Source organism: Didymosphaeria variabile, assembly GCF_027946475.1.
Source record: "Didymosphaeria variabile strain IMI 356815 chromosome Unknown scaffold_5, whole genome shotgun sequence".
Taxonomy (NCBI): Eukaryota; Fungi; Ascomycota; class Dothideomycetes; order Pleosporales; family Didymosphaeriaceae; genus Didymosphaeria; species Didymosphaeria variabile.
The window spans coordinates 4026053-4052016 of NW_026611624.1; the positions used below are offsets into that span (position 1 = coordinate 4026053).

The 25964-nt window shown below is 52.1% G+C and overlaps 7 protein-coding genes across 7 annotated transcripts; 3 read left to right on the forward strand and 4 right to left on the reverse strand.

The window, feature by feature from the left end:
* Positions 1–1469: 1469 nt before the first annotated feature.
* N0V89_007791 (uncharacterized protein) lies at positions 1470–2934 on the forward strand (the record flags this gene model as incomplete). The annotated part of the gene is made up of 3 exons (XM_056216552.1): positions 1470–1486; positions 1535–2824; positions 2877–2934. The coding sequence occupies 3 exons, from the start codon at positions 1470–1472 to the stop codon at positions 2932–2934; spliced, it is 1365 nt and encodes a 454-aa protein (XP_056070799.1).
* Positions 2935–5852: 2918 nt separating this feature from the next.
* Positions 5853–8057, reverse strand: N0V89_007792 (uncharacterized protein; the record flags this gene model as incomplete). The annotated part of the gene is made up of 1 exon (XM_056216553.1): positions 5853–8057. One exon carries the CDS (start codon positions 8055–8057, stop codon positions 5853–5855), a length of 2205 nt encoding a protein of 734 aa, XP_056070800.1.
* A 1270-nt stretch (positions 8058–9327) lies between these two features.
* N0V89_007793 (uncharacterized protein) lies at positions 9328–15791 on the reverse strand (the record flags this gene model as incomplete). The annotated part of the gene is made up of 5 exons (XM_056216554.1): positions 9328–9416; positions 9464–14593; positions 14648–15269; positions 15315–15453; positions 15508–15791. The coding sequence occupies 5 exons, from the start codon at positions 15789–15791 to the stop codon at positions 9328–9330; spliced, it is 6264 nt and encodes a 2087-aa protein (XP_056070801.1).
* Positions 15792–18322: 2531 nt separating this feature from the next.
* GPR1 (G protein-coupled receptor gpr1) lies at positions 18323–19642 on the reverse strand (the record flags this gene model as incomplete). Its single annotated transcript, XM_056216555.1, has 1 exon — positions 18323–19642. One exon carries the CDS (start codon positions 19640–19642, stop codon positions 18323–18325), a length of 1320 nt encoding a protein of 439 aa, XP_056070802.1.
* Positions 19643–20986: 1344 nt separating this feature from the next.
* Positions 20987–21855, reverse strand: YUH1_1 (ubiquitinyl hydrolase 1; the record flags this gene model as incomplete). Its single annotated transcript, XM_056216556.1, has 3 exons — positions 20987–21369; positions 21428–21745; positions 21792–21855. The coding sequence occupies 3 exons, from the start codon at positions 21853–21855 to the stop codon at positions 20987–20989; spliced, it is 765 nt and encodes a 254-aa protein (XP_056070803.1).
* A 329-nt stretch (positions 21856–22184) lies between these two features.
* On the forward strand, positions 22185–23794 carry ARC1 (G4 quadruplex nucleic acid binding protein; the record flags this gene model as incomplete). Its single annotated transcript, XM_056216557.1, has 2 exons — positions 22185–23122; positions 23173–23794. 2 exons carry the CDS (start codon positions 22185–22187, stop codon positions 23792–23794), a joined length of 1560 nt encoding a protein of 519 aa, XP_056070804.1.
* Positions 23795–24457: 663 nt separating this feature from the next.
* GAL10 (UDP-glucose-4-epimerase) lies at positions 24458–25738 on the forward strand (the record flags this gene model as incomplete). The annotated part of the gene is made up of 4 exons (XM_056216558.1): positions 24458–24486; positions 24536–24770; positions 24827–25280; positions 25338–25738. 4 exons carry the CDS (start codon positions 24458–24460, stop codon positions 25736–25738), a joined length of 1119 nt encoding a protein of 372 aa, XP_056070805.1.
* Positions 25739–25964: the final 226 nt, after the last annotated feature.

Sequence of the window (25964 nt, forward strand, 5' to 3'; positions counted from 1 at the left end):
TAGGGCGCGTTTATGTTCCCATCTGTTAGATGCAGAATTCGGAGAAAGCTTGGCACACCCTCTCAAAATTTACGCACACACTTCAGCTTTCATCCCAACTTTGACCAGCTACATCTCAGCAACACTACGTGATAGCGCAAAAATTCAAAAAGATCTAGAATCTGTATAGTAAAAAGTACCTTTCTTAGAATTTCTAGGTTATATAGAGGTAAATTCAGAATGTTATCCTTACATTATTTAGAAAAGTTCAAATTTCCAACACTATAGTTACATAAGTAAAGAGCATAAAAATTCCTAAAAAGGCTCTTTTTACTATGTAGATTTAAGATCTTTTTGAATTTTTGCGCTATCACGTAGTGTTGCTGAGATGTAGCTGGTCAAAGTTGGAGTGTGTCGGGGGAAATTTTGAGAGGGCGTGCCAAGCTTTCTCCGAATTCTGCATCTAACAGATACGAAGCGCGCTATGAAAAGTTGCTTCGCTCGATAGGAATAAGGTCCGGAAAAGGTACGGAAAAGTAGATGTATATTGTGTCATAGGAAGCTCAATTCTATCTGTTTGCAGTGCATTCGTTCCATTTCAGTAACACGTATTACAGTGTAAGCATCCGTAAAGCTAGCACTACTCTGTCGCTCAGTCATCAAACATGAGCATTGAAACCTGTATGCTACATTCTCTATCGTCACGGTATACGACGAGCGATGCCACCTGATTCCTAGACTCCGGCCAGTTGCCTAACAGCATGAGGAAGATGTGACGAAACATAAGGACAAGCAGCCAATGTCACGCCGAAGGGCACCATGCTGCAGCCTTGGAGAGCTTTAAAGCCACATTGGCTGACCGGTTTATGTCCTGCAGAGGTGGGGCAGTGCTGAAGGTCGTATCACAGCTAAGCCTCACCTCTGCGCTGGAAGGCCTTCGACGCACATCTCAACTCGTGCTGGCTCCTCAAATTATCAATGCACCCTGAAAAAAACTCTCCAGAACTCTTGCATACCGCAAGAGGACATTCGGCTGCAATATGGCGCTAGATCCGATCTCAGCCTTGTCAGTCGCTGCAGCTGCGGTTCAATTCATTCAATTCTCGTCCCATATCGTCAGCAAAGGTCGACACATCTACAACTCAAGTAACGGTACCACTGAAGAGAATGAATTTACCGAGACGGCCACTCTCCGCCTCAAGCAACTAACGTCGCAACTTGTTGTGCCTTCCACTAATCCGATCGTTACAAATGAACCTAAACCCGACGAGTTGAGAGAGGCCCAGAAACAGGTTGAGAAGATATGTGCCGAATGCACCAGCCTCTCTGGAACTCTCTTAGATCGTCTATACGCCCTCAAGGTACCGACTGGGGTAGAGCATCGGAGATGGAAAAGTTTTCGCCATGCATTGAAAAGTGTTTGGTCGAAGCAAGATCTGAACACACTCGCTGAGAGATTGAGATGTTTAAGAGAGGAGCTAGATTCTCATATGATGTTAATTCTGAGGTAAGGATTTCGTCCGCTGGTAGTACGTGTGCTGATCTATCACGTTAGGAAAACTATGGGCGATATGGCCATCAACGTGGATGGAGTCCTGGGTTCGCTCAGCAAGGACACGAAACGCATCATCTCAGACCTGAGCAAAGCTCAAGCGACTCAGAAGTCGGAAATACAAAAACAATTCGACCAGCTTACAGATTACCAAAGACAACAGTTCGAGGAAACGCGATCGGTATTTGTACAGAAACATACCGACATATGCAAAAATCGCGTTCAACTACATCTGTTGGAGAGCCTGCGTTTCGCGGAGATGACCCACCGGGCGGAGACGATCACCCTAGCGCACTCCCAAACCTTTCGATGGCTTTTTCAGGATCCAAAAGTGTCTGGTGGTAACTGGGACAGCTTCCGAGATTGGCTTACTTACAAAGCTAGGGTTTATTGGGTGAGCGGGAAGGCCGCATCTGGAAAATCAACATTGTTGCGATTCATCTGGGATCATCCCTCTACCTGGACTTGCTTAAAGGACTGGGCTAGTAGCGGCCAACTTGTTGCTGGCGCCTTTTACTTCTGGAACAGTGGCGCAGCAGAGCAACGCTCCCACTCCGGCCTTCTGAGATCACTGCTGTATGGGGTACTCGAAAAGAAACGCGACCTTATTGCGACGGTATTCCCCCAAGATTGGAACCAGAATTGTGAACTAGTATCACACGACATGCAACTTGCACCTGTAACTTGGTCTCAAGGACGACTACAGGATGCTTTCCGGAGACTGGTGGGACTGGCAACAGAGCATATGCGTTTTTGCTTTTTCATCGATGGACTGGACGAATATGATGGACATGCAGGCGATATCGCAGAACTTATGTATGCGTTGTCGAAGGAAAATACTAATGTGAAGTTTTGTGTGTCGAGCAGACCATGGCCAATCTTTGAGGCTGTGTTCGAAAACGCACCAGGCCTACGACTGCAAGATCTGACAAAAGAAGATATTCGCGCTTACGTGAATGATAAGCTCGGCCAGCATCCGCAGCTCCAAAAGCTTCGAACATGGAATCCAGAAGAAGCAACCGCACTTGTCGATGAAGTGGTGGTGAAAGCGGCCGGCGTTTTTCTATGGATCGCACTCGTTGTCAAGTCTTTGATTGCGGGGTTGCATGACGGGGACGAAATTACGCATCTGCGCTTGCGGCTTGCCGATTTACCTCCTGACCTTGAGAACCTGTACGAGCACATGTTGAGCCGCATCGAACCAGGGTACAGGCAAGAGACATCAAAGATGTTCCAGATTTTCCGTGCAAACGACTATAGCCTCAGTGTCAATACTCTGTGTAGGGCGCTAATGTATTCCGATCCTCAGAAAGTTGTGAATATGGCGTATACTGCCGTCACACAGGACATTGTTTCGCCCGAAAAAGAGCAAGCCTATCTGGATGTACAAAGGACAAGGATGATGACCAGACTCAACAGTCGGACTAAAGGCCTCCTTGAAACACAAGCGACACACGAAGCAGAAGACCAAGAAGTTCCTATGCAGCGTTCTCAGCCTCTGGCCACTTGCGTAGTTCACACAAACCGCCAAGAAGATCCTCAAAATTCCAGTTCACCCCAAGTCGAAAAGCACCGGGATATGTGGACATCTCAACATCTTCTCTCACCGGTATTCGAATCTCCTTCTAATAACGTACCGTGTATGTCTACTGCCAGGCACAAGAGGAAGGATACGGTGTCTTACAATGGCCCATTCGGCCCCCCAACACTTCATTTTGAAGCCGAAATGAAAGGTAGACCTCCGGCCATTAATCCGGAAGGGATATGGCCGCAAGCTTTTCCTTGTGTTAACTACCTGCATAGCACGGCTAGAGAATTTATTGAGCAACAGAGCGTCTGGCAGCGTTTTGTTGATGAAACTCGACAAACCAGCTTCAATCCATGGGTAGCGTTACTCATGGCATACGTCATCGAAGCCAAAACACCCACATCCTGGGATTACATACATCCCGATAGATATCATGTAGGCTCGATGGCGTTCAAGTATGTATCAAAGCTTCGTATACCCGAAAAGTCACCCGGTGTCGACGCGCTTCTCGAAGAACTTGACAGAGTCATTAGCCATGAAGGCCACCTGCAGTCGCAACCCGGACACTGGTCAGTGCACGACGGCCGCCGTATCGAGACCGAGAATGCACGTCAACAGTGGGGAAGCGACGTTCTTTCTTTCGCCGTTATATATAGATTGAACTGGTACCTTCGGCCGAAGCTTCACAGTGTTGCTTGCCCTGTTTTTGTCGCGAGACAACGAAATCTACCACTACCGGTCGGACGAAGCGGGAACAGACATGGCTTGCCATTATTGGCGTATGCCCTTGGCTTCCATGAATGGGCGGGACAGGGAACCGCGATCAAGCCTGATGTGGGCATGGTTGATATGCTGCTCACCGCAGGCCAGAATCCGAACGCGATTTACAGTGGATTCACCCTGTGGCAATACACGTTACACTATGTTCACATAATCAATCTTCTGGAAAGCAAACAACCCGATCTGCTCGCATGGCGGAACGTATTTGAGCTCATGCTAAATCACGACGCGGACCCATATGCGTGTTGCCTTGAAGACGTATCTGTGTTCGCGGAATCAACTGCGCTATTCAAAACAGGCGACATTGGATACAGTGATCCGGTGGTAGCCAATCATGTTCTATGTAATGCCGCTCGTCATCCGCTCAGTTCAGGAAAGCCACCTGAGATCTCTAACCATCACCAACATCACTCCGTGGCAGCCGTTGTCTATGATGTCTTCAGGACAACGTCAAAGCTTGAAGCGAATAGGCTTGTTGAGATCTTAGAGGAAAAGATGAGGGCTACTCAATCTCATCGCGGGAAGAGACGAAAAAGAAAGAGGGATCGCACAGATGATAGCTTTTCGAATGCTTCGAGATGGGTATCTTGAGCATTGATAGTGTGCCCTATAATTAAGTTTCAGAACATTGTATCGATAATGACGCATGCCAACCATACATCCTTGCAATATATCCGATTGCACAGGTTCCTCTGCCCCCTCCTATGGCTCTAGGGACCCTTTTTGCAACATCTTAGCTACTCCACATATATAGAAGGGTAAGTATTAGCCTGCTTAAGTGTCTGACAGCTCGATGCACTAATTTAACGTCTAATAGGCCTAGGAGTGTAGATTTGGTAGCATCTAGCTAATTATCAGCCTTCTATCCCACCTGCAGGCGATACGGCATGCTATTCATACATTCTCTCACAAAGAGGCTATCTGCCTACACCCACCACCTCACCACCCAAACCGCCACCCCCAGCACCAGCCTACTACCGCTTTCTTCGCAACAGTAAAACACCGCATGACCGCCAACCCATCATGCAACTACCATGCCGCATCTCTCTGATTATTCTTCGGAAACGCCCTCTCCAGAACCGTTTCCCCCGAATCCTGCAAAGCGACTCCCAGCCCTCTCTAGAACGCCAAACAAGCAGTCTATCCCGTGGTACAACCTTCCCACAATTGATCTATTCCATTACTTGAACCGTTGGCAGGAGCATCAAACCACATACGCACCGGGAAACTTTGTAGTAACAGCGAGTCCACCGCGCATCATGACTATACCTTCACCCAGTGCGTTCGTCTTAACAACATACCAACATTCGCCACGGTTATCTGTCATACCATCGACGACCTCAGCATCCACACATCCTTATGATCTCGTTACAGACTCATCACGCAAACAAGAAGTAAACTTTTGTCGTGTTTCAATTCCAGTCAAGCTTTCACCTTCCCCATGTACCCATCATTCTAACACCGCCATCTACCATACCATCTAAACATCAGCACACACATATTCCCAATCTCATCACAATCTTAACACGTAAACAAAAGCAAAGCAAAATTTTGCAGTATTTCCATTCCATTCCGTCAACCATAACGGCTCGTCAAGCTAAGCTACTCAGACAAACAATCTGTCTCAAGCTCAAGCTCAAGCTCAATATAACAGAAAAGAGAAAAAGCTCTATGCCATGCTCTCGAGGGTATACAACGACCGAACCGATGCCACCATCTGAAACCCAGAAAAGAGAAATGGAAAAAGCAAAAAAAGCCTTGGAAGGGGGTACGAGGCCGATGCCACCTGTCCCGAAGGCTTGAGGCCAAAAAAAAAAAAGACAAGGGGTATGGGGTATGTGAAACTCCACTCAACGCCGAGGATGAACCACCCACCGAAAAAGTCAGACAAACAGAGGTGTCGTGTCGCGCTCAACAAGAAAAACAGAGAAGACAATGATGACCCCAGGATCCCACGCGGTGTGTCCGCGCTCGCGCACTTCGAATACGTCGTCCGTTCGGTACATTCACCCCTCAAACGCCAACCTCCTCCCTCGGCACGACCCTCAGCCCCTCCCCATGCAACCTCACCCGATATAGACACGTATGGTCCGCCCCCCAATTACTCGTCACCCTTAACATCGCCTTCGTAACCGGCGTCTGCGCCTGCCCATCCAGCAGAAAAGTCTGCACATGGTTCGCGCCGTTTCGATCATACCGGACTTTTCCAAGACATTGCCAGCCGTCGGGCCCGTCCTCGCATCTGTCGCCGTCGAAGGCGAAGCGCACGAGCGCAGGCTCGGAGGACTGCACCCAGAGCTCTACGTTTTGGGGCGCGCTGCCGATGTCTTCGCTGGGAGCGGAGGAGCGCGGGAGATGCTCGATGGTAAGTTGCGTGGGGAGGATGGGTTCGCCTAGTTGGATGCCGAGTTGGGCTTTTCCGGTGTGGGAGTCGTCTGGGGCGGCGCACCAGCAGTCGCCGGGTTCGTCCCAGGTTTGGAGGGCGGTTAAGGGGGGGTTGTTCTTCGGGGAGATGATTCTGTGGAGGAACCTTTGGAAAGTGGCGGTGTTGGGGACGAGTGTCGGAGAGGTGATGCCCGAGATGATGTTAGCACCTAGGCCTGTGGAGAAGTAGTTCGCTTTGCCGTGTTGCAGTTCGATGTTAGCGATTAGGTTGCTCAGCGCCATGGAGCGGAGGCGAGCGTGTTCGACGGCGACCTTCTTTGCTTCTTTGGCGGCGACCTTTTCGGCGTCTTTTAGGAGTATATTAGTGTGTGCCTTGAGCTTTTTGTCGAAGTCGGTTGCGATCTCGTTGAAGTTGCTGTCGATGGCTTTGAAAAGGTCTTTGCGGAGCACAGCCGCTTCTGTACCGATCGCGCCTTGCAACTTCTCTTGATTATTTTGCACGAAAGTGTCCCACTCGATGCTAGGTCCCTCCTTCCGAATCCTGCTGATGATGGCGTCCCAGAATTGTTTGGGCACATTCATTGTACCGCTTGGCGAACGGCTGACCACTACATAGTCCGGAACTTCCTTGCCAAGACTGTGGACGAAGCTCTGTATATCTTTCAAGGTGAGTTCGACATCGTTAATACGGGACTTCAGGCCGCTGTTGTCCGAAGACGTAGTGGGAATCCAGGTGCTAGGTGTAAAGCGACCGGTGAAGCTCTTCCAACCATCCGAGAATTGAGATGGAAGAGTGTATGAAGACGAAGACTTTGCGGCCAAGCCCACTGTGAAAGCCAGCAGGGCGACAAGAGCAGCTATAGCGAAATAGTGCCAAGGGAAACTCTTGATCCTGTCGAGCAGCGTGATGCTAGGCTCGGCCTCAGGCTCGACTTCAGGTTCTACCACAGGCCGCGGAGCAGCGCGTAGTGGAGATACTCTAGGGACAACGGGGCCGCCGTTTGCTGCTTGGGCTGTTCGCAAGGGTGCGCGATATACGCTAGCGCCAGTGGCCGGGACTGGTCGTTCAGTAGGTACTCGAGGGGTGAAGCCGCCTGTCCTTGATCCTTGGTCGGGTCTCGCAAGAGGGGCTCGGGGAGTTACTCCCGCTTGGACTGGTTTTGCGGCTGGGATTCGCGGAGTGGGACGACCTGCAGCTGAATCTTCGGCTGGCCTGACGATAGGATTTCGAGGGGTAACTCCGGCCGCTGTCGGTAGGCGGTGCTCGGGTTCCCAGCGGGTTCTCTTTGTAAGACTGCGAGCTGAGCTGCCTGCAACAGAGCTGCTTGCAACGGCAGCAGGGGTTTTGGGTGTCTGTGTTGAGGGGGTGGGTCCTCGCAGCATGCCAGCTTCGTGGTTCATGCCGAAGGATTTTGAGGTTTCTGCGCTGATATCTTCCTCGTCGTCCGACTCTTCTTCCTCGCTTGGAGGGTCCTCGCTCTCATAGTCCATTTGCGATGGGGTACCGCGCTCGCTCCTCCTTGAAGATGTGCGTCCCGCAGGACTGCTACGCGCATCGTGTTCCTCAGAGTTTCTCGCAATGGCGGCACCTCGTTGTGTTTGGAACGCCTCTGCGAATCCGGTCTGGGGTACGGTGAGCTCTTGTGCGGCACCAATGCGCCCGCTCGCGCCGTATGCGGTTGACTGGCGAGACTTGACTTTCGGAAGTGCTCTTGGGCGGCCTGGGCCACGATTCGGAGTGTCTTGCGTAACTACGACGGCGGATGTGACAGATTGGGAGGCAATGGAGCGCGCGGCAGAAGTGACGCGGGTGGATCGTCGCGGTGTCGCCATGATGACAGTACTTTTTGTGTGGTAATTGTATGGTTGTATGTAGAGGGTATGTAGAGGCAAAGGGATGCGGCGGACAAAGTCGCAAACTACAGACAGAGTCAGTTGGTATTGTGACTACCCAAGTGCGCACAGCACAGTGAAGACAATAGAAGAAGGCGGCGGTGAACGGTGAGTGAACTTGCGCGACCAGCAGCAAAGCCAGTGAACCAGAGTCCAAAATGCAGTGCAGCGTCCGAAGCTCTTCACTCCAGGCGATCACTCAGAAGAATGCGCCAAAACGTACCTTTGCAGGACCAGGGCAATGTGTTCTTTCACACTCAGGCTGGCGCAAGTATGCAGCTTTCTCTTTCGTTTCGTGTCCTCGAAGTTAGACTGTCGTTCGTGGTGAGGTTGTCGCTGCAAGTATCCGGTAAACACGTGTAACAACAACGGTGTACGCGTCTGCAGCAGCCAGCGCGGCGCGACTTTTATAATCTAGACACTATGTGACGGTCGAGTGTCGTCGCCTATGACATGCGCGCACGTCTTGCCTACGTATTCCGTGCGCGGGCGCGTCGCGTGATGACGATGTTAAGGGTTGATGTTCGTCAGGCTGAAAGCTTGGGTCGCGTCCCTCTAATGATCTGCGATGAAAGGCCGCGCTGCATCCGGCCGGCCAGGGTGCAGTCATGTTAGCGAGGTGCCCGTGCAACAAGGCTGGGGAAGTGGGCTCGAGAGTCATGGCCGCCGAACGCCTTGGCTCGAGCGACAAAGAGGTTGTCTGGTTTCCATCTGATGTTGAGCTGGCGGTACTAGATGTTTGCTCTTGATGCAGGCTAATGCGTAGCGGTCCTTACTTCTGCAAGGGTGTCCCGACTTTAGTGTAACAAGCGCGCGGTCTATGTGTGACGGACAAAGACGTCGCAGGCCGCCTTTGGGATCGAATGGCCGACAAAGACAAGTTTGGGAAGAAGATGCAATTCCTCCTATGTGTACGAAGCACGCCTTCACAACGACAGCGGGCGAGCAAAGTCTGGACATCTTCGTTATGACATTGTTCGTCTGTAGAGCCCAGGACCTATAACACACATGTCTCTGTATAGTCAACACGGATGTTCTTCAAGTCATTCAAAAGGCTTTACGTCTTCATCACACCACTGCAAGGCCAAGCTTTGTGCTATAACACGATCAAAGAAAACCAATTAGATCCTAAACCTACACTAATACCTCATTAACTAGACCAATCTCCATATCCGTCCTGTCCATCCAGTGTCCTCCCAGCGTCACCTTCCTACAGCTCACCATCATCCTCATCCTCTACCTTGCGTTCCAACGACAACGCCTTCCCATCCTTATCCCCATTCTGCTGCACGCCCTTCTCTTGCACCCCATCCACGATCCCCACTCCCTCACCTCCCCAAACACACCCTCCCCGCTCTCCGCCTTGCCCGCTCCATACCCCTTCGAACTCCACGTCTCCACACCCTTTGCCCCCTTCCACACCTCTTTCCCCCCAAACTCCCTAAATAAGCTCGCGTTCAACCGCTCATACTCCGCGTAGTGCTTCGGCCAACCCCCCACACGTTGGAACGCCAGCTTGAGAAGATGCAAATGGTGCAGCGCCAGCGCGCCCTTATTAGGAATAGAAACAGCAGACTGGTCGAGCGAAGAGCTCGAGGCAAAGTGCCCATCTACACTCCCATTAACGCTGCTATGGTGCTCAGCGAGCATCGCCGCAGCCGTGTCGTCGTCGTCAGAGTCCTCGTCTGCATCGTCTTGGACCAGCAGGCGGAGGATGTCCTCGTGCACGGTGAGCGCTTTCTTGAAGTGTTCTGTGGCGAGGGCGCCCGTCTTCTCGGTTCCGGCCTTCGACTGGTAGGATAGCCCTGTGCTAGTGTACAGTTGCGCGAGGAGCTCGTACGTCTGGATGGTGACGGGGGCACGTGGGCCGTGGGCGCGGCGCATGTTGTATGCGATGTCTTCGCAGAGGCGGATTGCTTTGACGGGGTGGCCGGCGAGGTAGCGAGCGCAGACGAGGCGGTGACCGAGATTGACGAGGACGCTGGCGGGCCAGTTGCGTTGAGCGTCGCGCGTGTGCCAGAGGGTTGTGAGCAGCCACTCTAATGTTGTGTAGTCTTGCTGTTCGCCCAGTAAGGCAGCGAGTTGGCTCATTTCGGTGATTTGCACCTGGGCAAGATTGATCTTCAGACTCTTGGTGATCTCTAGAATCTTCTTGACGATGCGGTTGGAGAGCTCGAGGGTTTTCTTGCGTAGATTGGCGTCGGGCGACTTCTCTCCATCCTTTCCGACCAGGAGCGAGGCGAGCTTGAAGCCGTGACTGATGGAGTGCAGCCCGTTGTAGCCGTCATGGTTGCTGGCGAATAAGAAAGCAAGGTTGGCAATGTCGTAGGCTTCGGGGAACCTCTTGGCTTTGTTGAGAGAGGCAACATGCTCGTTGGATGCGAGGATGACAGCCTTGTTGAAGTTGGTGCTCTTACGGCTGCCCAGGTACTGCAAGATGGAGACAATGAAGAGGCGAGGCGACTCTTTGCTCAAGGGGTGTAGGTCGGCAGCATCGCGCTTCAAGAACACCCTGAGCACTTCGTCTTCCACGAAGGTAGCAGAGTCGGGGAGATGGTGGCTGAGCAGGAATGTTCGCAGAGGAGCGGCAACCACGAGGAGATTTCTCACGCTACCCTTCGCTAATGCTTGCCTGAACTGCTCGAAGTAGATATACTCCGCAGTCAAGTCTGCCAAAATCTCCGAGAAAGTAATTGCCAAGTCCTTTCGAAGGTTGTACTGAAGTGAAGCCAAGAAGACCAGAGTAGTACGGCTGGTCTTTGTTAGGTCAAAGGACCACTTGGATACGGAACGAGTGTCACGAGCGCAAATCTGGCGATGGAGCTCGTGGATCAGCTGCGTGCAGTACTGTTCTTGCTGGACAGACTGGAAGGAGGTTGCAATATATGATGCCGACTCAATCAACTTCTGCGAGGACGACTCATGAGTCAGAATAGAGCTGACTGCTGTAGTCAGCTGTCGCACGGCAATGTCCGTCTTCTTCTGGCGATGGTACAGCTGTGTGAGCTCACGAAGTTCTGTGAGCGACGACTCATGCGAGTAACCGTACTTCTTCGTGATCTCACTGTACTGTTCCTCGTGAATAGTAATAGCACGGTCAATCGTCTCGGCCTTAACGGTAGAAGACGATGTCGACTTGAGCTGACGAACATACAAGGAAGAAAGCTGTTGTTTGATCTCCGTAACACTGGTCGAGATTGATTTGTACTTGGAAGCCTGTTCGTACCACGAGATGGCTTCAGATGCGTGTTCTTCACTTCGTTGTGTAACGCGTGCAAGTGACAGCGTAGCCTCGGCAACAATGGTGGACTCAGCGCCAAAAATAGCGAGAGAAGTTTCGCGATACTCCTTGGTGGTCTTGTGCAGGATTGACCAACTGACACCAGTCTCTTCGAGACACTGGAAGTACCGTTCGTAGAGAGTCTGCACGAAGGTGCTATCAGTGAACTGCTTGTACTCCTTAGTCTTGAGAATGAAAGTGTTCCAGAGCACCCCGAACACGGTGACAGCCTCAGCGTAACGACGATCCTCCCAGTACGAAGTCACCACGATTATGATCGCATCCATAGCGTCGTGATGACAGTGGTGAGATTCCTTGTTCAAGCTGGTCACGATCTGCTGATAGTAGTCGATCCAGTATGGGTGGTTTCGAGGATGAGACTTGCATCGTGAGCCGAGTGTGTACAAAGTTTTGATAGTCAGCTCGTGTGTCGATCCGTACACGTTCCTATACACGACTAAGACGTCCTGGAACACGCTGATCGCGTTATCCGGGTACCCACGCTTGTCATAGAAAGTCACCAATAGCGTCTTGGCCTTCTCGAAGATGGACTTGTCTGTGGTCGGCGAGGAGAGCACTGCCCGGAAAAACCGGACGAAGACATCTTCCACCTTGTCAATACGTCGCTGTTGTCGAAACACTTCTGCTAGGGTTTCGATGAGCTCGACTGACTCCTTCAAGAAAGTAGTCGTCAAGGTGACATCGTGAACTGAACCGGCGAAGAAAGAGCGCCAGGTCCGATCCAGAGTAGACTTGATGACAGTAATAGATGCAGACCAATTGCGCTGCTCAAAGTACTGGGTCGTCAACTTCTTGGCTAAAGCAATGGTCGAAGCATCAAAGGTTTTGCTGCTAATGATCGACTGGAAGATGCTCTGGAAGACCGAGTCTGACACGGTTCCAGTGGTTTGAGTGATAGTTGTCGTGCTACTAAGACTTTGCTGAATCAGTTCGGTCGAGGTGGACGAGATTTCGCGACTGATCTCGGTCGAGTGAGACGACTCTTCCTTTCGTACACTCTTGTAGTACGAGCTTGCGTACTTGAATATGGAAAGAGCTACCGCGTAGTGACCGAGCGACTTGATAGTCTTCGCGACAGCTGTGAGCCGAGTCACGATGCTCTCGGAGTAGGCAAGTTGATGCTGCTCGTACAGCCGCCAGACGGAGATGAGCACAGAAGACGATTCAGAAGTGCGCTTTTGGGATATCAGGAATCGAGAGTACGCTGTTGTGACATCGAGATGCTTCTCATGCCACTCCACTGACTGCACAGTGCGGCATCGGTGAGAGATCTGTTGCCAGAGTTCGACGTAGGTCTTCTCGGCCAGAACGATCTCTCCACGAGCGAAGTACTCTTCGGCCCGGCGAAGCCAAACGATGACCTGATTTGTGTCAAAAACATTAATCGTTCTGTCCTCTTCATCGTCATCGGTGAAGAAAGAATCCTTATACGTCTCGAGGTCATGGTCATCCTTGCCCTTGCCAAGCACCACACCCAGTCGACCACGCAGTTCCTTGGCTTCGTGAGAGTGCTTGCCATGATGCTCTATTGTGATCTCCTGGATGATTCGATAGATCTCGTGTGCACGCTCTTCCTCTTTGATGGAGATGTAGAGCTGAGCCAAAGCTTCACGAGTCTTGATGACCAGCTCGGAGGAACGACCATACTGTCTCTCATAAGCCGTGATCAGGACGATAAGTAGCTCCTCTCTATGAGTCATAATCTCAGTCCTGGTAGTGGTCGTGAGGCTGTCGGTGATCTTGAGGAAGCGCACGGCGCACTCGATGGTCACAGGGTGGATATCGCTCAGGATCGTGCGACCGATCTTCGCAGATGTGAAGAAGTAAATTTGGGCATCCTTCGGTCTCGACAGCGTGGTGTAAAGACTAGCGCACGTCAAGTACGTTTGGAGTACCGTGAAGTGGTTCTCCGTGAAGACCCGCTTGCGAATGCCGCCTACAAGTGTGTGCCTCTCAACAGCATCCGAAGCAGGAAGCTGCGTATCCCAGCAAACCTGCTCCAAGAGGACCATGGTCGTGGTATCTGGGAAGACGTGCTGCAGTTCCGGTGACGGTTTGAACTCCGAAAGACCGGAAGAGTAGAAAGGAGTTTGGCGAAAGTGGTCGACCCAATAGCGAACGATGTACTCTAGAAAATGGTGTTGATGAAAGAGGCGCTCAGCGTGATGGGGGTCAAGCCCGTCTACGACTGGCTCCCGCTTCTCGCGTAGAGTGGCTTTTACGTAGGCTAAGATTCGTAATAGAACGCCAGTCTGGCTACCCTTGACGGGTATCTGAACTCTGTTTTGATGCGCAAGGTCTCGGAGAGTAAATTGAATTACCGGGTGCTTGAAGCGCACAATGTGCTCCTGGGTCGTGACAAAGGGCCGCAGAGATTGTATCGTAGAGTGGATGTCGACAGTAGTATGTGACATAGTCGCTCTCTGGACATCAATGGAAAAGAGACTCTCAATCTCCTCAACTGTGAGAGGGCGCTCCACGGTGAGAAGCCATGACAGTAGAACCTTCGCATCGTTTGTGAGTGGCAAATATGTGAAGAGCTTCAAGACCAACGCCTGAACGTCGCCCTGCGATGACTTCAGGGTCTCCAAGGTCTTGTTAAAGCTCTCACTCGACTTGTCAAGGTTCAGAATCTCGCCGGCAATGATAGCCCAGAGGAAAGACCCTTTCGCAGCATGTATGAGGTTGTCGAGAACTGTCTCCTGCTCGGGAGGGTGCTTTCCATGGAAATGGTGGTTGTGGATGAGAGATCGCAGGATGACGGCGTGGATGTCATCATGGATGTCTCTATGAGTAACCTCATAACGTGTTCCGTTACTGGGGGTTGACACTGCTGGGGTAGATAGGACGATCAGTCTTGCCCTAACTCCTTGAGCAACGATGCTCAGCAGCTTCTCCACAATTTTGGATGGCACCTGAGCACCTTTGAGCTCATCAATGCCATCCACCACGATGATGAGGTCGTTCCCGCCCTCGATTGGCTGCTTGAGGATGTCGGAAAGTGCTTTCCACAGCAACTCTTCGTATGCTTGGCCACTAGCGGCGTTGCGACACTCACTATACGCCCAAGCTAATGAGTAATACATCGCCAAATTACCCACTCTCAAGTTGAGGAGTTGAAAAAGCAGTGTCTTGACCAGTGCTAATGATGTAGCTTGCGAAGGGATGGAAGCACCTAGGCCACCATTAGTTTTCGCGCTATTTGATCATGGATACTGGTTGCACTCACTGATTGAAACATACGCAGTATCGTATGTCTTTTTGCTGATGGGTCGTTGCAGCCTATCCGTGATCGAGCCCGCTAGAGTGCTCTTCCCTGATCCTGATTGCCCAGAAATGTGCAGAAATTGGTCCTTGCCGTTGATGAACCTAGTGAGCGGCTTTTGGAACCACAAGCAGGTGAACTCGGCCTGGTTCTCAGCAACGATAGTATGATCGCGGCTGAGGGTTGCGAGCACCCGGTCCTGGGGGGCTAGCCACCTGTTGATGGTCACAAAATCGATGGCTTCACCAGCTTCGAGGCCTTGGTCCTCGATCTGAGAGCTCCATAGTGACTCAACGATCTTCTTTCTCCGAGAGTGAAAGCTGTCAATTGTGTCGCCGAAGGTCTCGAATATGTCGATGCTGACCGATGACGTTGACATGCCTTTCACGGCCTTGTAGAAGGTAATGGCAACATCAACCACGAGAGACAACAAGTCAGCGTACATCAGATTTAGCTGCTCGTGCACATCGGCTGTAGCTGTAGAGGCGAGTAGTTCCACTCTTTGAAGGATCGTGGAGAAAGATAGCGAAAGCTTATAGAAGACGGCAAAGGCACGATCAAGGGCCGCCGAGTTTTCCGAGCCAAGCTGGGTATATCAGCAGCTGATACATGATGAGATGCACAGACTCACCTCAAGGAGAAGACGCGCATGGTCGTAGCCCAAGGAGGCAGCAGCGTGGTTGTCTAGAGCGAATCCTCGGACTGCCGAATCAAGGTTGTGGAGCTGCTCTGCAAAGAAGAGAGCCCTGATCAGGACACGATCCCAACGGCTGCCCTTGTGTGGTAGTGTGGTGAGACGTTCTGACCTGATCTATTCCAGGAACTGAATGAACGTTGTGCCTGCAACGCCCTGGTATACGCCAGCGCCAAGCTGAGCCATACTTTTCTTCTTCAGAGCCAGTACAGTCTCTTGGACGACACCACTCTTGTAGCCATTGTTGCCTTGGTGCACAACCTGATTGATAGAGCTATAGTTGCCGCTCGCGGAGCGAGAGCCAGCATAACCATTAAGCCCACCTTTCTTGTATGTGAATGATTTCGATGAATAAGGAGGCGTGGTCAAACCATCGATACTGGCAAAAGATGAGGTCATTGTGGGGGACTGCATTGCTTCTGTCGTAAGAGGCTCGCTGGACTTGGGGTTTATGGTTCGAGGTACTTGTGCAGCGCCAGCGTTATCTTTGCTGTGTCTCGTGGATGTGGGTAGATTTGTGTCGGCGGTATCTACAGGAGAAGTGCGTGCGTTCCTAAATCTATCTTTCCGCTTTCCTAAAAGATTATCAGTAGCGTGAACAGCAAGAGAGATGTGGTGACAGACCGAATGGATTGTACCTTAATCCAAGCATGTGGAAAATGCTGGTTATACAAAGACAGCAGGAACAGAAGGGCTTGCCCATAAATGATATCTACGTGGGCTTGCTAGGAGAGCTAGATAGTGTAAATAGTACGTCGCTGTCGCCGATCAGCCATGGCTTTGGTGGCTGGCTGTTAGCAATACGGAGTTTCCGGCGCAAGGGTAGATCAGCAAAGTGAATGCAATGCCGATCACCCTGCATCTATAAGGTTCAATTCATTTACAGATCAGAAACAGTCCGCGAATGAGAATGCCTCAAGTTACAGCCTGAGAGAATCGATAGAGGAGAGCATGATTGCTGAGAGACATCAAGAGTCCCGACGTCTCATAGCCGAAAGATGCTCCCAAAACCAGCCTCGCGCAGCCACAAAAACGAGCTGTACTCGCGTAGCAGCTTCGATCAAGAGTACTGATTGGATGGTGACAGTTGTTTTCCCCTCTTTTCAGCTCTCGCTACTCGCCAGCCTGCAGGTAAAGTGCGGAGATCGAAAGCCACCACCAGTTGCACCAGAACAGGTAGTGCACACAACAGATGTATAATTGAGTTCATTTCCGAATGCAGAACACACATGAGACTTATCTGTGTCTTGTCAATCGTCATGCAAAGCGACGCGAAGAGATCACGATCACTCTCTCAATTACTTCCACTCGAAGCCATTTATTGGAAACCGAATATGGCCGATATTCTACTGAAGATCCATCAGACGCAACTGTCAAAGTAGATGCAGGATCTGGATCATGAGCGACCGGCGCATGGAGAATCCAAGGGTCGAACTAAACATTCATTGGTAGCTGAAGTCGGCGACTGGCAGGGTGTCCCCTCGATATGATGTTGGTCGATCACTGTAGGATCCCAAGTATCCGGACAGGTTGGGTGGGTATTGTCGTAAGTTGCTCAGTCGTCTGTGGTCTCCGGGAGGGGTCCTGTGGAGTCGCAATGTGTAGGCAGCTGGAACACACAATTCCCTGTCATCTCGGATACGAGGAAGGATACAGACCGCGGACCGAGCCGAAGGTTTACCATTGAAAGCCAATCACTGGTGCCTTCACGCCACCAAGGGGTCCGGAATGGGTTCTCCATTTCCGCAGCTGTGTGGTGGCGGGCTGAAACGCTTCTCGGGGCGGGCTGTATGCACTTACAAAGGAGTACTTAGGCAGCCTCGAACAGCCAGTAGATTAGTTCGAGATCGAACGGCCAGGGCAGGCGAGCTCGAGCACGATGGTGATGGTGTGGGGTTGGGCGGTGGTTGGGATAGACGTCTATTCGCGATGCGCCGGATCAGCGGCGCTAGCATCAGCCGCGAGATCCCTGACAATACCACTTGCGAATGAACACTGACAAAATAAGTAGTTACAATGCATGATCCAATATCTCTTGCCTACTTGAGGTGAGGTTCAGCTCGCGCCTCGACGCCGTGGATCCGAATTGGGAAGAACGGGCCCACCCGTAGACGATGCGCGATCGTTCGCTGCTGCGGTCGCCAGAAGAATGGGTAATCGCAAGCGAATGCGGCCCGCGGGATCAAGTCGGCGACCACCTGCAGCATCGAGAGGTACATGCAAACCCATTCCGCGGTTCCCTATGGTGATTCGTGTGTGACGACTGAAATTATCCCCGCGTATGCACCCCCACTCGGAACGACGGTGGAGAATCAGTACGAAGATCGCTATAGCCCACTCTGAATTCTGTAACGCTTCTCCCGTGGAGCAGATCTACTTGGTAGCTGTTGAGCTGTTGTGTGCTTCGTGACGTATTTTATGCTCGAAACGTATCGCCCGATCGGTGCGAAAAGAGGATAATGCGATATGCATCTGCTTTGGGAATACCTCGAAGTGTCTTTTCGCCTGCATGTGATCAGCAAGTTCTCTCACCCAAATTGGAGATTGCTCGTAATTCCAGTTGGAGACTAGTGGTTGTAGAGAGGATGTATGAGATCGCGGATTGCAGAAGCGATACCAAGGAATGCATAGATCCGAGTGGGGGTTAAATCTAGACTTAAGAGAGCGAAGTACCATGTTATTAGCCCCGTAACAACGCTCGAAACCAGAAGGCGCCTTCCTAAGGAGCATGCAAGAGGCGTAAGTGATAAAAGATAGTTGTCAGATATTAATGGAGGCTGGCCAGCTCTCTAAATGCAAACATGCAACACGCATACGACAAGGAAACCTATAGCGCTATCGCCCAAATCAAATAGCATGCCCAATGCAACAGCCGTGAACATGCCATATCCACCATTATCAAGCACAACTCTCCCACTTCTCCTCCCCTGTCCATCCGCCTGCTCTTAGCCTCCCGCCGACGCCTCAACCTCCCCCATCACCCCAAGCTCTACCTTCTTCTCCACCGCCGGACTCTCGATAGTCGACAATCCCCTGAATGTCATCCTCCTCTTCCCCTTCCCCTTGCCCTTCGGCGTCAAGTTTGCCTCTTCACCTTCTAAAGCCTTATGCGCCACCCTTCGGTCCTCCTTCTCCAACTCCAGCCTCATCCTCGCCATTACAGCCTGCGTCCTCGCCTGATCCGAGCTATTCCCGCTGTTTCTGGTTTGCGTAACTACGTTCCTACCCGCGCGCATTACTCCGCCCCTCCAACCCTCCAGTTCTCGCTGCGCGTTCGGCGTGCCTGGACTTGCGTCTGGGTTCATGCAGCGCTGTGACTCGTTGGGACGGAGATGCGGGGGTAGGGGAGCGCCGTTGGCGTGCGGAAAGGTGCGCCACCACATGAAGGAGCCGAGGAAGGAGCCATCGGAGGACGGAATGTGGCGCCAGGGGCGCTCGCGGAGGGAGAAGACTAGGCAGTCGATGGCGCCCATGGAAGTGAGGCAAATGACATTAATCATAGATAGCCAGTATAATGGATGTGCTGCGAACTCGTCTTTGTATGTCATGCAGTGGTTGATGAAGGGGAAAAGCCAGATGAGGACGTAGACTATGGGATAGACGAACATGAGGCGTAGTTGGCGGTGGATGCGGGCCCTTTTGTGAGCTTGTTGGCGTTGCAGGTGCCTGGGTGGCGCATCTGATAAAGATGAGGTGTTTCCATCAGATTGGTCCTCGCTACCATTTCGGGGTGGTTCGCTTTCCTTGTCGACGATGGACGCGTCTCCCATATTGGCGGTGTCGTATGTTTGTAATTGCGGAAGTATATAGCAGCGATCCACTGTGCGTGAGCTTCCTGGGATCGAATATGCGCGAGTCGTGTCATTGGCAAGATCAGAGTGAGAGCCCACTGAGGCCACACCAGATCCTCTACGTGATGCCCCGATCATGGAGACCACCGAAGAGCCTCTGCAGAATTGGCTTGCCTGATATTGGGACATCTCGGGACCAGATGCTGAACCGTCCTCCCGGCTGACCACAGAGTGTCTTGGGGTAATGGCTGAGACGGAAGGTGTGGTGTCTTTGACCGAATTCGATATTGCACGGGATTCAAAGCCGACGTGAGCATAGATTGCGATTGCGAGGGCAAGGATGGTTATGGTGATCAAATAGCGGGGAATCCATTGCAGCGCCAGTCGGTACCAGAATGGTCTCAAAGGAAGCGAGCAGTAAGGGCCTTGCGACATGTAGCCCCATAGCGGATTGATGAAAGCCAAAGCGGCCATAATGGCGGGGATGAGTAGTGCACTGATATAGACATAGTACCGATATGAATACAAGCCATCGGACTGGACTATGTTCGAAGGTCGAAACACCTGTAACGCGCTATGTACTGCAATGCACAACACGGCGAAGTCTGCGATGCGGCATTAGTAAGTCATGCACAAACAAAACCAAATGCACTGACCGCTTTCTTCGGTGCCAAACTGTATCAGAAATCCACTGGACTGGCAGAATGCACTTTCTGTAACAACTGTTCCGCGGGCAATCGACACGACTGCCTGTAAAAACAACCACATTGCTTTCATTAGATCTCCAAATATCAAGAGCATGATGAGTCTGGTCATGGTCAACATGATGATTCGGGGCTATGTGACATAACGTACCTGTGGCGAAAGCGCTTTTCCGTACGACTAAACCAGTAAAAGACAACGAACGAAGCTACCATGCTAGTGGCAGCGCAGGCTGCCGCAGCGACCCTCACATTGTAGGTATTTTGATCGTCCCATATCTGGTTATTTGTTGCAGGACCGTTATAGTGCGCCACATCCGGCAAAGGCGAAGAACCAGCTTTCTTGATAAGCGAGCCTGCTGTGAAAAGCATGGGCACATAGTAGTAGATGGCGGATGGGAGATTGAATAATCGATGGACTTGAAGATAATTGATGTTCCTGACGTTCGCCATAATGATCTGCTGCGGATCGTCATCTGCGAACGGGTGCTAATTGACTCGTCGGAGACGCGACAGGCGACAGGTGTGATATATGAAGTTTTGAATTGCTTGTAGCGTGTGGTCGGGTGTTGCTTCTACGACAAAAAGTGGACCAACCATACGTGTTTCTGATGATGGTTATTGTGACCTTGATCACTTAGAGTTAGCAAGTTGAGATTCCGATAGATCTAGAGGGACGATGATGCCGGAAACAGGTGAGACACAAAGGAGTGGCACACTCGCCCCAAATGTTCGGTAGCATTTCCGCATAAACGACTCGACTCCCGTGAGGTTATCGCAGGTAGAGAAGCATTGAGAGTGAATATCTGTGAGTCCAAAGCTAGCTTTTGTGGAAATCATTCACGTGCTCCGCGGACACCACTGGTCATCTACCAACGGGCATTTGTTGGCATTCTCTTCACTTTTTAAATTCGGTGACGTTCCCTCCTCACGTGCAATGCACTATTCAGAGACATGTCGTCCGCTCTGAAAGCACTTCAACTGTGAATCTCATTCCATCCGCGCGTTAAGACAGATGTGATGCACTGCCGCGCGATAACTGTTAAGACTTGCCGCTTTCAGTAATGTCTCTCGCGTTCGCGTCCAGCATACATTGCGCAAGTGCTTTGCTGTGCTTTCAGTCAAATGATTCAGCGAGGACGATCAGCGAGAAGCGTAAGTCGCCGCCGCCAGCAGCTGCCTCGCGCTTGAGGAAGCTCCGCACACCAAGGTCCAAAGCCCTGTCACTGAGCACGTCCTCGTCGGCAGCAAGCTGTCCACGGTTCAAGGGACCTTTGCGGCGACCATCCATCTCCCACAAGTTGTTGTTCTGTGACTTCACGAAGCATACGTAGTGCAAGTCGACATCGGCTTCGGCGGCTGGCGCAGCAGTATCGCCCCTAGCTCCAGCCTCTTGATGCGCGGCTTCCAGGGCGTCAGAGTCGTATAGCAGGTCCGCTCGCTCCTTGGGTTTGAGCGGTATAGCATCACGCAGCAACCGAGCCAAGTTCGAGTCAGGATCTAGAGTACAAATTAGTCTTTGCATGGCAGAGACGATTCAGCAAGCGGTAGTACGTACCAATATGCTCTCGCGCCGCGCCGTTAGAGACTCCATGCAGGAGACCCATCAAGCCGCAAGCGTTGCTGATAGTCTGCTTGTACCAAATGACCTCTTCGTCGGGACCGCTACCTTCATACTCTTGGCGGTCCTTGTCTTCTTCGAAGCGGAATTTCTCATACGTCTCATTCACCGGGAAGATGAGCAGTAGAGCATAGGCGGGACGGGGCACAAAGGAGAGCAGCTCGGGCTCGTCGATGCTGAAAACATCCTGGAACGCAAGCTTCCTGTTGAGACCCAGCTTGTGTACGAGAGCGCTCATCACTTCGGGGTTATTCTCTGACGAGCTGTCAGCGGACACGCTACTTTTATGAGAATGACGTACCCAGAGGTATGAAGCTCTTCTTCCCCTGGCGGGACAACTTTTCTGAAGGAGCAAAAGTAGCCATGTTGACAAGTTGGAGTGATGCAGAGAGCAGTTCGGTCCAGTGTGGTCGGGAGTAGCTCTTGTACGCGACGCGGGGTACCTGCCTGCCAGTGGCGTCACAGCCCCTCCAACCGCCGATGCCCGTGCCTGGATGGATTCATGGGTGTAAGGTCACAAGAATCGATGCAGACTACATGTGGACTCGTGAAGGCATCTGGTCATGGTCACCCTTCAGCGATGGACGCAATACGGAGGCCTGTGCGCGGACGCGATGCCTGACGCGTTCCAGCGGTGCCCCTCGGTGGATTTTGCTCCTGGCTGCACATTGAGTCACCGATGCGAATATTCCACATGCTCTCTGCTACTCGCCTGCGGAGCAACCTCTGCCAATTCTCCCGCCACAAGCTTCCACCACACACGCGACCGTCGTACGCGATCCCCACGCGCCTACACAGCACAGCTTCCACCCCGAACAACTTTCTGCCTACCTTCTTTACCCCGCTACAGCCACTGTTAATCGACTTCTTCCGCCCCGCACTGCCCAGTATGGCAACCGCGACCGTCGACGAGAGCCTTCGCACCTTCCTCAAGACCCACGCTCCGAACGATGCCTTCGCGGAGACCGACGCCGTAAAGGCTTCTCAGGCTCTTTTCCCTTCTGTTACCTACACCGACGCCGAGAAAGCTGAGCTCAACCAATGGCTAACCTCTGCCTCACACGTCGCCGCCGAGGGCGAGGATGTCGCAAAGGCCTCCGAGCGTCTATCTTCGCTGAACACCCACCTGGCTAGCCGGACTACGGTTCTCGGCGCGAAGCCCTCCGTCGCTGATATCGCCCTCTACCAGAAGCTCGCGCCCGTTGTATCAAATTGGAGTGCGGAGGAGAGGACTGGAGAGCAGGGATACCACCATATCGTCCGCCATGTCGACTTCGTGCAGAACTCTCCGCTCTTCGGTCTCAAGCTGGACAACAGAGTGAACATTGACGTGGACAACGTAGTGTTCAAGATCAAGCCCGTCGATGCAAAGGCTGAGAAGGAGCGCAAGAAGAAGGAGAAGGAGGCCGCCGCCGCCAATGCTGCAGCATTAGGCAATGCTACACCAACTACCCTGACTGGCGACCAGGCCGCCGGAGACAAAAAGAGCAAGAAGGAGAAGGCCAAGGACAAAGCACAGGCCGCCGGTGAAGCTGTGGCCTCCACTGTAACTGGCAATGCTGGAGGAGCACCCGAGGGTGCCCCGACGCAGAAGAAGGAGAAGAAGCCGAAGCAGCCGAAACCCCAGAAGGCGTAAGTGTGCTGCCCCGTACAGAGACCTTTTTGTGCTGACCTAGCTGTAGACCTCCAGCCGAGAAGCCTCTCTCGCCGTGCCTCATCGACCTTCGCGTGGGACACATCTTGAAGGCCGAGCGACACCCCAACGCTGACTCGCTGTACGTTAGTACGATCGCCTGCGGTGACCCCGCTGGCACTGATAACACATCCGAGTTCGAGGGTCAGGTCGTGCGAACAGTGTGCTCAGGTCTCAACGGACTCATCCCGCTCGAGGAGATGCAGAACCGCAAGATCGTCACAGTGTGCAACCTGAAGCCCGTCACCATGCGTGGCATTAAGTCCTGCGCTATGGTGTTGGCCGCTTCCCCTAGAGTAACTGAGGGCGAGGACAGCCACAAGGGACCGGTTGAGCTTGTGAACCCCCCAGCGGACTCAAAAGCAGGCGACCGAGTGTTCTTCGAGGGTTGGGAGGGTGAGCCGGAGTCAGTGCTAAACCCCAAGAAGAAGGTCTGGGAGACGATCCAGCCTGGTTTCACTACCACGGACTCGTTAGAGGTCGGCTTCAATGTGGAGAATGTACCACAGCTGTCAGGAGAGGGTGCAGACAAGAAGACTGGTGTCGCGAAGCTGAAGACTGCAGCAGGACTTTGCACGGTGACCACTCTCAAAGATGCTACTGTGCGATAAGAGTACAATTCGCCGCACGCCAGACTACACACAGTTCCTTGCAAAGCGACGTCATTCGAGCGCTCCCAACGTGCAGTGACCCTGCCTTATAGAAAAGGCAGAGCGCAATGTTGGATACCCAGAGTATACACATGCACGCGCTTATGAAAAAGCTATATGTAGAAGATATATCGCAAACAGATCATGTCTCAATCCTTGTTTGACATCCCTTGCTTGAAGAAGTTCCTTCCCCCGAAGGATATCGTGTACTGTCTTACAGATTGCGCAGTGGCAAATGCGTTCACTCAGGCTGCAAACACATGCATAAGCGAAAATCAGCGATGTACTGGTACGTGGACGGACGAGGTTGACGAACACGTCGAGACAGAGGACTCAGTAGTTCGAAAATTAATAGCACTTTTTCTACACCTCTCGTTAAGTTACTTGTCTGCTAAAGAGAAAAGCTCAACATGCAGAGAAAGGGTTGCAAGTACGACAAACGCTACGTCCCAAAATGGAGACCTTTCCGCCCAAGCCTTGGCACATTGAATACGGGCGACCTTTAATCCATGTGAGACCATCACGCAACTACGCACAAATTGATTACCCAACTCCTCCTCGATTCTCTAGTACCTCGATCCCCCCACTTCCTTCGTTCTCCCTCTCATATTCGCGTCATACACAATGGTTGTAGGCTCCGTCCTCGTCACTGGGTAAACATCATGTGCCCCGCAATAACAACAGAAAGCTAATAGAACACAGTGGCACAGGCTACATTGGCTCATTCACGGCTCTGGCGCTTCTGGAGGCTGATTATAAGGTTGTCATTGTCGACAACCTGTACAATTCCTCAAAGGAAGTCGTGAACCGCATTGAGCTCATCAGCGGCAAGAGACCCGAGTTCTACGAGGTTGATATCAACGATGAGGCTGCTCTAGACAAGGTGTTCAGCGAGCACCCCGACATCGACAACGTAATCCACTTTGCTGCCCTGAAGGTACACCTCTGATATTTCCACTTCACTTAAGGTCACAATGCTGAGACCCTTTCTAGGCAGTAGGCGAGTCAGGAGAAATCCCCCTGGAATACTACCGCGTCAACGTAGGAGGCAGCATCTCCCTTCTGCGCTCCATGACCAAGCACAACGTCACGAACATCGTCTTCTCCTCTTCAGCGACCGTCTATGGCGATGCCACTCGCTTCCCTAACATGATTCCCATCCCTGAGCACTGCCCCATTGGCCCCACTAACACCTACGGCCGTACCAAGTCCACGGTCGAGGGCATGATCACCGACCACATTGAGGCCCAGCGCAACAATGCGAAGAAGGCCGGTAAGACTGACGGCGGCAAGTGGAACGCCGCGTTGCTGCGTTACTTCAACCCTTCAGGTTCTCACCCGAGCGGTATCATGGGTGAGAACCCCAAGGGCGTCCCGTACAACCTGCTTCCTTTGCTTGCGCAGGTAGCTATCGGCAAGCGGGAAAAGCTTCTCGTTTTCGGCGACGGTAAGCCAATCATCTGCAGCCCACTAATATCACGTGGCTAATACGGGTCCCGCGTAGACTACAAATCCAAAGACGGCACCGCCATCCGTGACTATATCCACGTTCTGGACCTCGCCAAGGGCCACGAAACCGCCCTCAGGTACCTGCGCGAGAACCAGCCGGGCGTCAAAGCCTGGAACCTCGGGTCCGGTCGTGGCTCCACTGTCTTTGAGATGATCAAGGCCTTCAGCCACGTCGTGGGCCGCGACCTCCCCTATGAGGTTGCCCCGCGCCGCCACGGCGATGTCTTGGATCTGACAGCCAATCCAGAGCTGGCCAACAAGGAGTTGAAGTGGAAGACGCAGTTGACGCTCGAGGATGCGTGCGCAGATCTGTGGAAGTGGACGGAGAATAACCCCGAAGGGTACGATCAGCAGCCACCGAAAGAGTTTGTGGAGGCTTTGAAGAAGAAGGCGTAGATGGTAGGATCAAGAGATCTTGAGACGAAAATTGATGTTGTCGCCTTTTACCTGAAGGAGTCATTACGCATATAGCCTATAAATCACGGCCACAAAACTGCATCTTATAAATGTAATTGAGGAACAACAGAGGGCATTCATGCGTGAACCAATTACCTATCCTTTCTACTTCTGACAGGCATGCATCGATAACCTGCCGCACTGAGATAAATCTATCCATCGTCTC